General features: G+C 42.5%; 2 protein-coding genes across 3 annotated transcripts; both read left to right on the plus strand.

Annotated features, from left to right (window-relative positions):
• The first annotated feature begins 268 nt into the window (after positions 1-268).
• Positions 269-10728, plus strand: TMBIM4 (transmembrane BAX inhibitor motif containing 4). Its single transcript, XM_074942095.1, has 7 exons — positions 269-481; positions 1886-1994; positions 3421-3526; positions 6568-6601; positions 7223-7340; positions 7819-7864; positions 9349-10728. Exons 1-7 carry the CDS (start codon positions 382-384, stop codon positions 9553-9555), a joined length of 720 nt encoding a protein of 239 aa, XP_074798196.1. The 5' UTR covers positions 269-381; the 3' UTR covers positions 9556-10728.
• Positions 10729-11604: 876 nt separating this feature from the next.
• Positions 11605-14161, plus strand: LLPH (LLP homolog, long-term synaptic facilitation factor). Of its 2 annotated transcripts, none has more exons than XM_074942096.1 (3): positions 11605-11728; positions 12225-12417; positions 13252-14161. In XM_074942096.1, the coding sequence occupies exons 2-3, from the start codon at positions 12237-12239 to the stop codon at positions 13413-13415; spliced, it is 345 nt and encodes a 114-aa protein (XP_074798197.1). In that variant the 5' UTR covers positions 11605-11728; positions 12225-12236; the 3' UTR covers positions 13416-14161. The 2 variants fall into 2 exon arrangements, with proteins under 2 accessions (XP_074798197.1, XP_074798198.1); XM_074942097.1 differs by having other exon boundaries at positions 12225-12414.
• Positions 14162-16051: the final 1890 nt, after the last annotated feature.

Here is a 16051-nt window from a genome sequence, read left to right on the forward strand (position 1 = left end):
AGGAACTACCCCGCCCGCCTGAACACTAACAGCCGGCGGGCGCCCCGCAGCCCCGAGGGCAAGAACGAGTCTTCACCGAGACGGGAGCGACGGTCGCTGTTCTCCTTCGGGCCGCACGCGAGGCGAGGCTGCGCGGGCGCTGAAGCCCCAGGGCGCCCGGCGGCCCCACCAGGAGCTCCCGCCGCCCCGCTCCGCGCGGCTCGCTCCGCCGGGAGGGGCGCGAGCCAGGCGGCCCCGTGATCGAGGCGCTCGGCGGTTCTGGGGCTGGCTCGGCGGCTCGGCGTTTGATTCTCTCACCCGGAAGCCCGCGGAGCGGACGTCGGTTGCTGGGCTGCCGCCGCAGTCGGGCGGACGGAGGCGCCTGGCCAGGGGGCAGCGGCGATGGAGGCGGCGGCCGATCCGCGGTACCCCCGGTCTTCCATCGAGGATGACTTCAACTACGGCAGCAACGTGGCCTCGGCCAGCGTCCACATCCGCATGGGTGAGACCCGGACTCGGGCCGGAGCCCCCGTCCCCCGCGAGCGGCTCCCCCTGCGGGGCCTGGAGGGTCCCCCTTTAGCGTGGGCTCCTCCGTTCCCTGCCCCGCGGGGCCTTTGCCCCTCGCTCCCCCGGCAGCCACGGAGGAGACCCTCTGGGGTCAGGGCAGCGCAAACCCCCGTCCGTGCTCCGCGCTGCTGCTGCTTTCCCTCGGCCTTGCCCGCGTTTCACTTCCTGTTTTCTCCCTGCGTGCGCCCCGGGTGCTGCCGTCTGAGGGGCGGGCGGACGTTTTAACCCAGCTCCCTTCGTGAGGTCTAAAAACACCATATGGCTATTGTGATTAGTTAGTAGGCTTTCTCCTAGTACCCACTCTAGGGTAATTCACCAAGCACTTACTTACCCAGGATGAGTACGGTTCAGGGGAAGGTCAGCTTGTTTTATCATCAAAAGTGGATTCAACTATAATTCTAAGATTCACGTAAGAGGCATTTCCTGCTATCCCAGCTGCTTCATCCATCACTTGATGGTGATAGCTTTAATTTATATTTTACTTTCTCACATTTTATCCAGAAAGTTATCTTTATCCAGATTTTGCAGAATTAGCAGAAAGTCAGTGCATGACTTAAATCCAATTTAAGCAGGACACTGGCGTTCTGCACAAGGCGTTCACCCTCCTTACTTGAGGTACTGTCTCTTATCAGAACGCGGGAAAGAGGCTGTGAACTCTTCTATTCAGATTTCACTTTTTTCTCACTAGGTGATTTAGTCTCTAGTATTCAGTTTGAACTTCAAGCAATGTTATGGAGGAAACATAAATGTCAAATTTGGCTTCTAGAACGGCTTTTAAAAAGTTAGTCAGGGAGACTGGAGGATTTGAATCTATTGGTGTAGAAAAACATATTTTTTCTTGATCTTAATAATTCAGGTGGTGACATAAGGCTACTGATGTGAAGAGACTTTTTTTTGCTCTAAATGTGTGGCGTCTGTGTTTATAAACCTATTCAGTACACTTAAATCATTTGGGACCATGTCTCTGCCCATACAGGATTTTTCAGCAGTCTTTTTTATAGAGCTGTGTCCAGCCTAATGTAAAATCCCAAGTAATGGGTCTTTTACCATCTTGGGAGACTGTTTATGATCTAATAGTCTAAATTTTCTTTCTTTCATCCCGTTGCACCTAGTTATATCTCCACATACTGCGCAGGTGCATTAGAGCTGTATGGTGAAAGGACTGTTACTGCTTTGCTCTGTGGCATGTTTTTATGCAGTTCAATAATTACGTCAGTTTCTGTTGCGTCCATATCACATTGCAAACTCAGATTGAATTTGCTGTCTACTTTAAGTCCTAAAATGAGATTCAGCAATGAGTATTCAAAGTTGACATGTCATTTTTGTTTCTTTATCCTAGCTTTTCTACGAAAAGTCTACAGTATTCTTTCAATTCAAGTTCTTTTGACCACAGTGACGTCTGCAATTTTTCTGTACTCTACTCCAGTTCAGACATTTGTGCATGAAAGGTAAAGTTCTTAAATGAAATGGGAAATCTTTTTAAAAAGTAAAATGTAGCTGGTGCAATGGTCACTTTGGAATTTGTGGGAGGGAAGTGAGAGAGGATATTTAATTATATTAATATTTTTACATCTTCCAGATATATTCTGAGTAAAACATCCTCTTTGTCTTTGGTTCTACAATTCTCTTTTAACTGTATTCCTGTACTAGAAATCTTGGAATCTGACTAGATCTTGTTTACTTTCTTCCCATATTTCTCTTTCCTATCTTCTTACATATCCTGATCCTCTCTCCGCTGAGATACATGCCTTAATCTTTTCACATCTCAACTAATGCAGTTTTTTTTTCTTATGGTCTTCCTAAATCCCTGCTTTTTGACTCAGTGTTTGGAATGCTCTATAGTCAAACTGTCACTTTCGTGTCCCAGGAAGCTGGACCATATCTCGCCCAATCCTCAGTCACTGTTTCTGGCTTCCTGGCCATTGCTAACTCACTGAGAATTATTCTGAAATTCTTCACATACCTGATCCTTTTGGTTCAGAAATTGTATCCATTGCTCTCCAATATTCCTTACTGTTTCTACTAGTGTCCCTTCACCACAACTGATCCTATTTGAGTTGGTTTTCCATCTGTATTATTTCATCTGGAACTTTCCCTCTCAGGCACTGTGCCACATACGTGGCATCTTGTAATTTTGCCTTAACTTTTTTTTTCTCTGTAATTTCAATAAAACAGCAGCACAAAATGCTATATAATGGATACCGTATAAAATCTTAATTATATTTATAGACCATGTCTACACTACAGCTTAAGTCAGTATAACTTATGTTGTTCAGGGGTGTGAATAAGCAACACAAGCCTGACCTAAGCATAGGTGTAGACAGTGCTATGTCAGCAGGAGAGCTCTTTCTCATTGGCTTAGAGCATCTGCACTAGCAGTGCTACAGTGCTGTAAGCTCTGTAGTGTAGACATGGCCATAGCTGGAAACACCCCGTCTAATTCTGAAACTTCTTATGTTTTGCTTGGGGAACTACTTTATCAATTTCATTTCAGCAGCAAATTACTAGTTAATGTTTATGTTGAATTCTGTGTGATTAGTGCATAAAATTACTTGTATGTGTTTGCAGAATCAGAGCCCGCATGTATAAGTATTATGGATTTGTTTGTTTACAGATAAAAATTTCTTCTTACATTTTGCATATGTAGTGGGCTTATTTTTTCCCCTCCAAACACAAGTGTAATAGATCACTGTTTTAGATCCAGTTAATAGATCTTTGAACAGCCTGTATCTTTTGGTAAAAGGAACTCTCACACCCCTCAGTTTAGTATTACTGTAGACATATGGTATAAGTATTAGCTTCTTAAGAAAATCTGAGAGAGAGTAGTGTTACTACTTTTATTTAACTCTGACTTTCTTGTGTTAAATTTTACAGCCCTGCTTTGCTTTTGGCATCTGTGCTTGGATCTTTGGTTATGATTTTAGCACTAACCCTGTATAGACATCAGCATCCTGTTAATTTATACCTACTCTTTGGATTTGTAAGTATCCTTATAATTTCATTCTTTACAAGAGTAATGCTTAATGTAAATTTTATTTGAAAATAACTTTTTAAAACAAACCAGTGGTGGCTAATTTATTTCATTGTACCTTTTTGCAAGGTATAGTATAAAATTCTCAGTCCTTCAGAATTTTTGTATGCTCCAGCCACACCTTGTTCCTGGATATCCTCCAATCAGTCTTCTGCAAGCTTCCTTATGGAAATAATACATCGTCTTGGGGCTTTAAACAGGTCTCAGCAAAGTTTTCTTTTCTTTTTTTGGTCTTCTTTCTTTTTTAATATCTCCCTTGACTTTAAGGACTTTTTCTTTTGTCTGTAAGGTGCTGAATAGGAAACATGGGACTCAAGGAAATTTCTGCGTTACCATACTTACTAAACCATTAAACAATGGGTAGCTGAGATCAAGCACAGTCATTGACAGGGACCAATAGTGGTTTCTAGTGTACAAGATTAAAATTGATTTTCTCCTTCTTGGTGCTAAGAGTTTCGAGCATGTTTCCAATCCAAAGAGCATATGAATGAGCAAGTCTCAAATTCTGATCCCGTGCATGATAATATATAACTACCAGTCAGCCCATATGTAGAATTTTGTAGTTATCACAGTCACCCTCTAATAGCCTAAGGAGTTCTTGTCCCAAGTAATGGGACAGTTCAGTCTGCCAAAAAGAGATGCTTTGGTTGCACCACTAGCATTCCTCTGGCTTTGACATCTTGGAAGAAGTTGTGTAAATTGTATTCTTCAAATCTGAAGAGATCTACCAGGTTTTCCTGACTTATAAGACACAAAGATGTTTTCTCCAAAAGCCATGCAGTGGGTCCGTTATCTTAATTGGAATGTAGATTTATATTAGTCTGTTTCTGTACTTGTGATGCAGAAAACGTTCAGGGTTTTTATTCAAGTTGTTTAAAATGAAATAATTTTTGTAAAAGTTACATCCAAGTACAGTATGGAATGTTGTATTCCAATAGATTTCCTCAACAGTTTAAACATTACACACTGCAAAAAGGATAGGACAAAACTGTAAGTTTGGGACATAATAGATTTAAAGAAAGTGAGGGCTCAGAACAGTTGATTTGATCCAACAGGTACTCCTGAAGAAATTCTGTGCCAAAAAATTAAAAATTATGCACGCAATATTTTAAAATTCCGCAAATATTATTTGTCAATAAATAAATGTGGCTCCAGTGGGGAGCGCAGACCACTGGCTGCACTGAGGTGGGAGATCACCTTGAAGCCCCCCCTCTCCCCCGCCACTCCTCCTCCTCCTCCTCCTCCAGTACAGGGACTTAGCAGTGAGGCTACACCTGACCCTGAAACAGGCCTGCCCCAGAAACACCCCAGGGCCCTGCCCCTCTGCGCCAGGCGCATCAGGTGTGGGTGCACAGGCTCAGCCCAGCAGGATCCAAGTGTGGAGGGCCTTAGTGTAGGGGGATCCAAGTGTGGGGTGAGAGGTTTCTGTGTGGGGCAGTCTGGGTGCGAGCAGCTCAGTGGCAGATCTGGATGCACGGGGACTCGTTGGGGGTTCCAGGTGCAGGGGCAATGGGACTCTGCAGGGGATCCACATGAAGGTGGTTGGGGCTCAGGGAGGGAGGGTCTGGATGTGGGGGGCTCGGGAGGGGGTCTGGGTGCTAGGGGAGTGAGGCTAGGTGGGGGGGGTCCAAGTGCAGCTGGCTGGGGCTCAGTGGGGTGGGGGTCTGGTGTGGGAGGGCTCATTGGGGGGGGTCCAGGTGTAGGGAGCTGGGGCTTGTCGCAGTGAGACCTGTTTAATGTGGGAGCCCCAGTTGCTGCTGAGAGGATGCCGCATGCTGGACTCCCGCTTCCCCCCGTGATTCCCCTATCCCCTTTTCTTCCTCATCTCATCCTCCTCCCCCACTGCTCCATTCCCCTCCCCTCACTCACACATTCCCCTCCCCCTGCCCTATTCCACCCCCCCTTCCTTCCAGACTGCCTCTTCCCCTCCCCCCCACTTCCTTCCTCATTCCCCCCGCCCCCCACTTACTCAGCCCCACTGCAGGCAGTCACTGTTGCACAGAAAACAGGAAGGGTCCCAGCACACAGAAGGAGAGCATGACTGGCACTAGGATCCAGGAGGTGGCATTCACCTGCAGAGTCATTGGAGCCCAGACACAGCCTCCTTCAGTTGGGCAGCTCTGTGCTTGCAGAAATGGGGTGGGGGGAGGGCAGTGGCACAAAACCTTGTGTGCCCCCCCATACCTCACCTCTGTTTGGGGGGAGCAAGCCGCCCCCCCCCCCCCAAGAAAACTGAACCCATGGTTGTCCCCACATCCCAGCCCTCGGCTTCCCTTTGCTTCCCTGTCATTTTCGGCAGGGAAGCAAAGGGCGGGGGCATTTTCTGCCAGCATGCAGTACCACAGAATTCCCTCAAGAGTAAACAGGATAAAAACAGCCAAGGTACTGTTCTGAAAACCATTTTTTCCCCCTCATGTTTTCTTTAATGAATACTAAAACTAAGGAAAATTACAAGTTTTGTTTCAGTCCTGTGCCAGTACAACAGTAGTGGATTTGATTTCAAGCTAGTTGGTCAAGGGAAAGGAGTTAAGGACACAAGAACATACTTCCACCCCATAGTCCTAAAATTCCCCTAAAGAAAGTATTTTAATACTGAAAAATTTACAGACAGAGAAACTGAAAACAGTTCAGTTATAACAACAGTTCTGAGAAACCTATCTACCTTTTTATTGTTATTTAAGGGAAATTTTTAGCCACATAACTTAAAATTGTCATGTACCATAGATAGGCTGTGAAATAAAAATTACATGTAACAATTATGCTCTCTCCTGGATAGTAAGACATACTGTATTTTCCATTTTTTGACTTACTGAGAGCTTTATTTTTAAAAACTTTCAGTTTTTAAATAAACTAGCATGTTTCTATAGCACATGGTACATTCTGCATATAGTAAAAGATTATGTAGCAAAATACTTAAACTACAAACTGGTGAATGTGTACAGTATTTTCATATGAATATCTTTATGCTTTTTTTCCATTTCTTCTCATAGACCCTTTTGGAAGCATTGACTGTTGCTATTACAGGTAAACAAACGCTAGTCATTCTAATACTGCCTGTTGATTTCAGACAGAAATAGGGAAAGGAATCGGACATGTTGCACCCATTGCTGTTTAAAACTGCCAAATGTGACCTGGCTGGTGACAGAGCCCTTATTTTGGATTTGCGCACATGATTTCAACATGTGTAGCAAAGTCTTGGGAGCCGAGGGAGGAAATCAGATTGTCATCCTTTCTTCCTATTAAATAGAAGTTCTACGTTTGCTTTGTATCCCTATGCCTTGACTGTTAAAGAGTAGGAGAAAAGATACCACTTTCCCATTGCAGGAATGGGATTAGTACCCTGTCTTCCCTCTCTGCTCTTGGATCTGGCTTTCCTTGCACAAGTCTGAAAATGTTTTTTAGCACAGGTACAAAAGATTTGACGTGCCCATTTAAGAAAGCTAACCCTATACCAAAAATGTTAAGAACCAGCGAATGTAGAAGCGTATGGTACGTGCGTATTGTATATATCAGTCTCAAGATTGTGAGGTCAAATCTAACCAGCTTTCTCACACTGACAATCTATAAATACAAAAGCCTCATCACAATGTTTATTTATATGCACAGCATACTATTTTTAAATAATTGACTTTTTTCTGTTTACAGTGACTTTCTATGATATATCAGTTGTCTTACAAGCTTTTATTCTGACTACTGCTGTGTTTCTTGGGCTGACTGTGTATACTTTGCAGTCCAAGAGAGATTTCAGCAAATTCGGAGCAGGGTAGGTTCCCTTACTGGACTATTTTAAAAGCACAAGTATTACAGATACAGGAATAAAAGTCAGGCCTACAGAAAGCTGAGTTGTGTAATTGATTTAAGGGAATCTTATGGGTGTTCTGAGTTTTAATTTTTGTTTTTATATAGGTCCCTCCTTTGGCAAATAGTTTATTTTGCAGTTGTGCTATTTATGTTAACAATTTTAAAACTATAATGTTAGTATTACACTAGCAAACTATTTATTTGCATTTTTCACTGAAATATCAAGGAACTTTCAAATAGCAAATCATTAACAGCAGTTTTCATTGCTACCTGCAACAGAGAGATTGTGGGTGGATGGGAGGGGGTGTTTGTGTGTATTTGCATGTATATGCGAATAACTGTTAGAGTATTCAAGGTGTTTTTCTGTGGGATGGAAAAATTTGAAGAAAATTTTGAAATAATAGTAATATAGCTAACACACGAATGTCTTTTTTTTCCAGGCTGTTTGCTTGCTTGTGGATTTTCATCCTCTCCAGTCTCTTGAGGGTAAGATATATTGTGTTCAGGGCTAGAAGTGATTGTTTGACATAACTAGTAACTGAAACAAAATACTTAACACCTAATTACATATATTTGTAAAAGAATACAATTGTTAGAATAGGACATGCTTGAGAACTCAAAAAATAAAAGTTATACAAATCTTGGAATAGACTTATCAAAAATGCCAAAGTGACTTAGGATCATCAGTCCCATTTTCAATACACTTTGACTTTCAATAAGACCTGGGTTCCTAAGTCACTTGAGTGCTGTTGATAATTTTATCCTTGATCTATAATAAGCCAATGTATCATGTATGTGTCTCCAATTGGCTAACTATAAAGGGAATTGACTACAAATTAATGTAGTGATGAATTATCTGTAATTAAACTATTAAAATGTACTGTTCAGTCACCATTTTGTAGAAATCTTTCATTTATATTGTAAAACCAAAAGCTGTGGGTATTGCTGATGCAATCTATGAATGTTATTGGCACAGGTTATGTTGTAACCTTTTGACCACATTTTTCAAATTGATTTCCGTAGGATGCTGGTTTTGGCAGTGTAAAATTGGGAAAGAACTTAACCAAACTAGATATCTGGATTGACTGGAACCAGGCAGGATGGCCACTTTTTTTTTTTTTTTCCTTCATTGTCCTTCACTATTACTGTCCTGAAAGCAGAGCTTCCTCTGAGGCATTGCTTCTAATGACACAAATTTGGAATGATAGGGAGAGACCAGTTGTTCTCAAACTGTGGGTTGGGACCCAAAAGTAGGTTGGGACCCCATTTTAATGGGGTCGCCAGGGCCAACATAAACTTGCTGGGACCCAGGGCAGAAGCCCGAACTCCACCCCCTCCTAGTGTGGCAGGTATCAGTCTCCGCTCCCCTCCTGGGGTTATGTAGTAACTTTGTTGTCAGAAGGGGTTTGTGGTGCAATGGAAGTTTGAGAACCTCTGGGATAGACAACATTGAAGGCTCTAGCATACAGCCTGCACTTTTTTGCAGAAAATACATGTTCAGTTTGTCACTGTCTTACTCCTTCAGTTTGGAGTACTGCAAAAGCAGTGTGCTTAGCCCCTGGACAATACTTTGCATCACCCAGTAGGAACCCCCCCAGCTCATTTAGGCCCTTATCCTGCAAACACTTATGCACATGCTTAACTTCACTACTGTGAGTAGTCTTACTGAATCAGTAGTATATATGTAAATATACTTAGTTTTGAAGTAAATCATATCTAATCCACATCTCCTAGGAGAATGGTGACACTGACCTAAGACCTCAAGGGTGGGGGTGTTAATTTGAGTGGGGAAAACAAAAGTTTGGAATTTTCTCTTCTACTACTGGCTTTTAGCAATATGTATATTCCTGTACAAGGGCAAAGTATTTACAATTGTCTAACTGTAGTTTTGTTTTAATACTGAAGTGCCTTTGTATAAGAAATTTGAACTTACAAATGTTTTCCCTTCTCATGTTATCATTTGGTTATAGCTGTTTTTCTATAGTGAGACAATAGAGCTGTTGTTTGCTGCTGCGGGAGCGCTGCTGTTCTGCGGATTTATCATCTATGACACTCATTTACTGATGCACAGACTGTCCCCGGAAGAGTATATATTGGCTGCCATCAATCTCTACTTAGATATCATCAATCTGTTCCTGCACCTGCTGCGCCTACTAGAAGCATTAAATAAAAAATAACTGTAGGTGACCTGTAGTGAAACTCCTCCATAAATAGTGAAATTTGGTGTATAGAGGGTTGTGTCTAAATAGGATTGGTTTTGATTATATACAAACTGCAGTATATTTTGAGATCGAATCTTACTATTTTTCCATTCCATGATTACTGAATCTTTTTCTCAGAAATGAAAGGGCTTTATGTAACTGATGCGTTTCTGCTCAAAATATATATTTTACTTTAGTTGCACGCTGCAGCCATTTCAGTTACTTTTGTAACGGCTTTATTTGTGACCAGGGTAGTTTTTGATGAAAATGCTTGTCAACTTCTGATAGCCCTAACACGAACAGTCAGAAAATCCCATCATTTTATTTCTGCTATCCTATAATTGTTGCGGATGGTTCCTTTGGAATCATAAATCTATCTGGATAATATAAAATCAAGTCTCTTCATTTTGTTAGTGTATAGTGATATTTTACATAAGCTAAAATTCTCTCATTCTAAAAATGTATATTAGTGGGATCTTGATTTGAAAGACTTGGAATTATTAACTTGTAAAACATAACTACACTTCCTTGAAAAGATTTTAATCTACTCTGGTTTAGAGCTATGAGATTATTTTATTACCAAGGACAAGTATAAACAGAACAATAACAACAGAGTGTTAGATTGCTCAATTATTTATTGCCTATCTTTCAGCTGTTGATTAACATAAATATAATTGAAAGATGGAATGTTGTTTTGCACATATAAAAATGTTGAGTCTGCATAGAATTATAAATGTTTGCATGCATTAAGATTGGAAAATCTTAATCCTAAAATCTGTTCATCTAGCTGGACGGATTGGAGAGCTCCAAAGATCAGATAGTGGAGAGAACTAAAAATGTAAACCATTGCTTAGCAGCAGCTCTTGTTACTTGGGAGACCTGGGTTCTGGTGTGAATGTGGGTTCTGTTTTCCAGGCTGGTGAAATTTTGGAAAGCCAGTGAGGGCAAAATAAGAGGAGGCAAAGTGAAAGTTGTTCTTAGCAATAAAGAACTGGGATAGTTTAGGACCAGGTATGCAGTTGGCTTGCTGAGAAGTTGGTCAAGGAGGACTGTAAGTGAATGTTCTACCTGCTCTTATATTTGAGCTGTATTAAGAAATATAATAAAATTTTAAATGTTCAGTAACAAGATCAGATGCATGAGTCTTTGGAGTTACTTTTACATTGTGTGTGTTTACTGTTAATTTTGTCTAGAAAATAGCACCTTATTTTCCGTTGGGTTTTATCAGCGAATAAAATGTTGGATGTGTTGAACACATTTTTTAGTATCTGAATATGATCACTTATGAAACAAATGCAGGAGGACTAATTTAGCCATCCTCCAGTATAGCTAATGTGTACATTTATTAAGGCTGCTGAAGGACCAAGTTCTCCTAGGTATTTTCAACCTGCATCCTTGGGCTTTTTACTAGATAAAGCACTTTCCTCTGAGTAAACTGGTCTCTAATTCAACAGCTCAGATCTGTCTTTGTACTGTGGGGAAAGCAGCAGTGCCTTGCAAACGGTGACCCAATGTCTAGACCCTAGAGACTGTAGAATACAGGGTAATGTGTCAGTTTCTGTAGCTGGTATCAGAGGGTTAAGTAGCCACCTTAGTCTGGATCTGTAAAAGCAGCAAAGAGTCCTGTGGCACCTTATAGACTAACAGACGTATTGGAGCATGAGCTTTTGTGGGTGAATACAAACAGGTGAGTGAATTCACCCAGGAAAGCTCATGCTCCAATACCTCTGTTAGTCTATAAGGTGCCCCAGGACTCTTTGCCGCTGTTTCTGTAGCTGTTCTGCTTCAAGGCCAGCAGCGGTCTGGCCGCAGGGCTGCTGTTGCTGCACAGCAGCTCCCGGGGAGACAGTGACTACGGAGGGGATCCCTGGCCCCAGCTACGGGCCCCAGCTTCGCGCTGGTCACCACGTGCCCGGCCCCGCGCGCACTCCCTTTCGCAGGAGAGGTTTGCTACAACTGCCCCCGCCCCGAACGGGTTAACTCAGCGGCCCACAGGCCCCGCCCCCGGCTTGTGGCGCTATACGTGTACGGGCTCCACCATCGCCCCGCCCCGCGGGACTGCGCACGCGCCGCACAGACACCGGAAGGCAGGTGCTGTTGCGCAACGGGCAGTCGGGCACGTGGGGGAGCCGGCTCCGTGCGACTCTCGGTGAGTGGCCCGGCCCCAGCCCCAGCCCCCGGTGCCCAGCTGCGGCCCCTGCCCCGTGAAGCGGCCGAGCCCGGCGGTCGCGTGCTCCTCCGGGGCCTTCCCCAATGGGGGGAGGGGTGCGCGCGGCCGCCTGTGAGTGTCGCGGGGCGGTTGTGGGCTGAGACCTGCCTGCTGTAGCGACACCCCCTCCCCGCCGCCGCCGAGCCGCGCTCCAGCCCACGGGAGGCGCCCGCTGTTACCTGGGGAAACCCTCGGCGCGCTGGCCGCCCGCGGCCCGGGCGCGGGGTCAGCCCCCGGCTGTGTCCAGCGAGTGGGTGGGGCCGCCTGGAGCCCACCCGCACCTCAGCACAGGGCTCGGGGCCGGGCTTCTCCTCGCCCGCCGGGGTCCGGGGCTGGGGCTGGTCGGGGGGCGAGGGGAAGTGGTGGGTTTACAGGCGAAGTGTCCAGGTTCGGAAGATAAGTTTGTTGTTGTTTGGTCACCTCTCCCTCATCTCAGCTAAAATCAAAAATGGCCAAGAGTTTAAGGAGTAAATGGAAGAGAAAGATGCGCGCTGAGAAAAGGAAGAAGAACGCGCCGAAGGAACTCAGCCGATTAAAAAACATCCTGAAAGCAAATGCTGATGTTGTAATGGAGGAGGTTAAAGAAATAGCCACGGTGATCACCCCCGAGAAAGTCAAAGATCAAGGTGGTGAGTTTGGTTTTAATTTTGCTGTGCTATTTGTTGGGCTCCAGAGGAAAACACAGCCCAGGTGCTGAAACCCACAGCTGTGCATCTCTGCTGTGGCTCAGCCCCTTCATGGGTTCAGTTGACTGAGCTCAGTGCACACCCAGGGGGCTCCGTGCATCCCTCCATTTCTCCCACGAACTCCCTGTGTGCGCCACCCTCCCATCCCCCTTTATTTCGTGGACTCCCTGCAACCATTTCCTCTCTCATGTCCCTCCCCACCACCACCAACTTTCTGGTTTTCAAGCCTGGAATGGAGTAGCAGTGGGGGTGGGGAGGGGAATTGCCTTTTTTTAACCTTGTTTTTCATTGTAGTTGGTACTAATGACCCTTCATTTCACCCATCAACATCAGAGAAAAGACAATATCTATAATCCATAGTAGCTCTGAACTGTAATATCATAGTCCATGTTGTTCCTCTCTCCTAACAACATGGTTCCATTACCAGCTCCTGCTCCTAAATTCCATGGGTTTGCACACTCCTTCCCCCATCCAGCGACTAGCTCCTGCTCTCAACAACCGGTACTTGGCTTGGGGAAGAGCATCTGTCCAAATGCACGCTCCAGACCCGCTCCTTTGCCATGGCAAACAGCATTATTTAGAAGGGATCATCCTGTGTTGCATTTTTTTGGGGCCTGAACAAATCTCTTATGGAAACTCCTGATACTGAAAAAAATTATGGCATGTGTGAAGAGAGATTATATTGGTTACTGTTTGTAAATCTAGTGTTTCTAAGTATCCTGTATGGAACTGATTCAAATGTTTTTATTGACTTTTGTAAATGCTTTCTTTTTTCAGACGAAGTTAAGATGGACACACAGATTAAAAGAAACAAAAAGAATCTTTTAGACCAATATGGACAGTACCCAGTATGGATGAATCCCAGACAGAGGAAGAAGCTTAAGGCAAAACGTGTTAAAGGAAAAAACAAATCCAAGGTGGCCAAAGGATTAGCATGGTAGCTTTGAAGAAATTTGAAGGGTGGAAAAGAGACTATGTAGGCCACCAAAGATTAAGAGTATGTGTCAGGCTGGGTCCAGCTACCAAGTGTAAATTATCATTAAGTCTGGAGACTCTATTAGATCAGAAATTGATGAAAGGGACATCAATTTTATATCTAGTTAATTTTAAAAGAAAATGAGTTAAAAGTGTTTTGCCTGCTTTTGAGTCCCCTGACCAATATTTGTGGTTATGCATTTTAAAATATTTTTCTCACTTGTTGCTGTGGTGGTCTTGAACACAGGAACAACTGGAGAAACCATGGAACCAACTATGCACTATAGGAGGTAAAATATTTTGAGACAGAAGCATGTTCTGTAAATTGACAGTATCCCTTTAATTTTCCTGTAGAACTTCTTTTTTTGGAGTTCTGATGTTTGTTTTAATACTGAACTATTAAATTATGAAAACATATTATGTGACTTTATATAGACATTATAAACTGAAATTTGGTTCAAATCAAAACATAGAAAACCCAAACAAATAAAAATGTTGTTAGTGATTATTTTTTAAAATTCCAGTAGAAATGGTTATTTTTAAACAAACAAACCTTGTGTTAGTGTTTGCAACCCAAACATTACAGCACTGAGAAATTGAAAGTAAAATAGACTTAATGGATTTTCATTGTCCATCTGAAAGAATACAAAGGCATAAACAGTAAAAAAAAAAAAAAAAAAAAACAAACAAACAAACAAAAAAACCCCATAAACTGTACTTTAAACATTTTTGGAACAGTTGTAATATAGGTAAATAAACATGTTGGCAATACACGTGTGATTCTTTTTAAAGTAGACAAATATCTCCTTAATTTGATATTCCTGTATCATAGTTTACAGAGTAGACACAAGATCCCAAGTATCGTGTGATTACAAAGCAAATGCTACATCCAGTTACACATTACATATTAATCGACAGTAGTACATAATGACAGATATGAGAATGTTACCCTATACCTTTATGTTTTTAAGAAAGGCTCTTGTTTAAAAAATGGATATAATTAAGATCCCACTCATGCAATATGTTGCCCATTGAAGGATCTTTTACCCACAGATCGCCACCCATGTAAAGTATTTCAAGACTGGGACCTAAGTATTCTGATTGCCCAGTGGTTACATATCGGCATGTGTAATATGTGGTAACTGTGCAACACAAAGGGAATAAGATTTATGCTTTTTAAAGGAAAGAGATACCAGTTTAAGATACTATGTTAAAAACAAACAAATGTTGGGCAGCTTGGTGTTGTCATTACTTAAAAATTTTTTCTAGATTCCAAGAGAAATTTTTGTTGTTAATGAGTTGTGGGAGGAGGGATTTCTTTTCCTTTTCAGTGCTCAAGTAAAATCAGGTGAAAAGGTCCTGCAGGATAGAACACTAAATAGACAGAAGTTATTAGGAGGCAATAAGGGAAATGTATGCATAAAATCTATTTGAATATTGTCAGGTTTCAGAGTAACAGCCGTGTTAGTCTGTATTCGCAAAAAGAAAAGGAGTACTTGTGGCACCTTAGAGACTAACCAATTTATTTGAGCATAAGCTTTCGTGAGCTACAGCTCACTTCATCGGATGCATACTGTGGAAAGTGTAGAAGATCTTTTTATACACAAATATAAATGGGGGGAGAGAAAACCTTTTGTAGTGGTAAACACCCATTTTTTCATGCTTTGTACGTATAAAAAGATCTTCTACACTTTCCACAGTATGCATCCGATGAAGTGAGCTGTAGCTCACGAAAGCTTATGCTCGGATAAATTGGTTAGTCTCTAAGGTGCCACAAGTACTCTTTTCTTTTTTGAATATTATGTATTTGTCTGTTTCCTATAATGAGACTTCAAATTTGACATGGTTACTTAAGTAGATTAAGGTATAAACTTACCCAATATTGTACAGTTAATATATAGTATCCATCTGCTGATTTCATTACAGCTGTCAGACTGCAAAACAGAAAATACCACATTTAGTTAAACTATTTGAATATTAAATGTGAAATGTTCTTTAGATTTGAACTATCTTTAAATTGGCTAATAAGGAAGAGAATATCCCATGATTTTTTTAAACAAAAGAATCGCCTGTTTACTGAGAAATTAAATAACAGCCACTTTGTATTTCTTTACAATTTTCATTCTGTGGCCCACATTCTGTCCTGTATGTGTTTGCCCCTATTGAGGTTTAAGGGTTTCTCAGGTGTAACAAGAGGACAGAATTTGGCTCTTTCTAGGACCAGCAGAGGGAGCCCAGAGTTGTCATGTTTGTTTGCTCTTCTGCAAAAAAGAAAGTAGATAAAATCAGGGTAATTTCAAGCTCCAATATACATGCTTGTGGGAGAGGAATCAATGATTGCCAACTGCTCTAGATTTTATAGAGCGTTTTGTCAATTTCTTTCCTGCTCTGACAGGACCAGAAATGGGGCCATGTTCCAGCTGCTTCCCTGTTTGATTTATCTTGCCAGCTGTGCCCTGGCACTCTCCCTTTAACCTCTTCCCCCATGTTCCACCTGAGCCTCTGTTGCTATCACCACAGGTGGGCATGAGCTGGAAGACTGAGCATTTTTCAGAGGTTCAGTGGTGCCACAGGAAAATCGTCTTACTCTGAAGAGCGTCTG

Source organism: Natator depressus, chromosome 1, assembly GCF_965152275.1.
Source record: "Natator depressus isolate rNatDep1 chromosome 1, rNatDep2.hap1, whole genome shotgun sequence".
Taxonomy (NCBI): domain Eukaryota; kingdom Metazoa; phylum Chordata; order Testudines; family Cheloniidae; genus Natator; species Natator depressus.